The sequence below is a fragment of the Myotis lucifugus genome, unplaced genomic scaffold, assembly GCF_000147115.1.
Source record: "Myotis lucifugus unplaced genomic scaffold, Myoluc2.0 scaffold_4757, whole genome shotgun sequence".
Taxonomy (NCBI): Eukaryota; Metazoa; Chordata; class Mammalia; order Chiroptera; family Vespertilionidae; genus Myotis; species Myotis lucifugus.
Genome location: NW_005875805.1, coordinates 3986 through 4951, shown reverse-complemented (window position 1 = coordinate 4951; position 966 = coordinate 3986). Strand labels below are relative to the sequence as shown.

Below are 966 nucleotides of genomic sequence, written 5' to 3'. Positions count from 1 at the left end.
CTCAACCTGTAAGGTTAGGGCAAGAGTTTTTTTTTTATTAAACATATTTTATTGATTTTTTACGGAGAGGAAGGGAGAGGGATAGAGAGTCAGAAACATCAATCAGCTGCCTCCTGCACGCCCCCTATTGGGGAGGTGCCCGCAACCCAGGTACATGCCCTTGACCGGAATTGAACCTGGGACCCTTCAGTCCGCAGGCCAATGCTCTATCCACTGAGCCACACCAGCCTGGGCAGGGCAAGAGTCTTCATACCCTACTAGCTTATTATTATAGCTGACTCTCACGGCTTACAGAGGGCACCCCAAGTCAGGCAATGTGGGTGTCGTGGGATACAAGTAGAACACAAATTTGTCCCGACAGGGAAAGCGACCCCCGAAGACCCAAACATCACCCGCGGCTCAGAGGTCTAAGAACTCATCACAGTCTCCCAGCACCTAGCATGTCAATCCTGGTACCGCGTGCTCACCTGTCGACAAGGCCTCCTCCCGAGCCTCGTCCTCACCGGGCTGATGAATATTCCAGGACGTTTTGGGAAGCACAGCAATCTCCTCGGGCGATGCCAACCTCACCATGTCCATGTGGCTGCTCTGGAACCGGTACCGGGGGATGAAGCAGGTCTTGCCGCGGCGGAAGATGTCCTTGATGATCTCGTCGGTCTCGATTTCGTCCTGCATGCTCAGGAAGATGGAGATTCGCTGGGACTTCTGGTACTGACTGTGCGCGATCACCTGCGTGGGAAACCAAGGCCATGGTGTTTGCCAAGATTACACTTAAAAATCAGTGACTCCCCTTAACAGTTTCAACATTTTCTCCCATGTTCTTCAACTTCTTTCTTTTTTTAAAATATATTTTATTGATTTTTTACAGGGAGGAAGGGAGAGGCATAGAGAGCCAGAAACATTGATGAGAAAGAAACATCGATCTGGTGCCTTCTGCACATCTCCTACTAGGGATGTGCCTACAAC

At 50.4% G+C, this 966-nt stretch overlaps 1 protein-coding gene across 1 annotated transcript; it reads right to left on the bottom strand.

The window, feature by feature from the left end:
* Window positions 1–255: 255 nt before the first annotated feature.
* Window positions 256–732, bottom strand: LOC102441307 (5-formyltetrahydrofolate cyclo-ligase-like). Its single transcript, XM_006108975.3, has one exon. It carries the CDS (start codon window positions 673–675, stop codon window positions 436–438), a length of 240 nt encoding a protein of 79 aa, XP_006109037.1. The 5' UTR covers window positions 676–732; the 3' UTR covers window positions 256–435.
* Between the last annotated feature and the right edge of the window lie 234 nt (window positions 733–966).

Bases quoted from the DNA above. Each gene is read 5' to 3' on its own strand.
- LOC102441307 (XM_006108975.3), bottom strand. From the start codon at position 675: ATGCAGGACGAAATCGAGACCGACGAGATCATCAAGGACATCTTCCGC.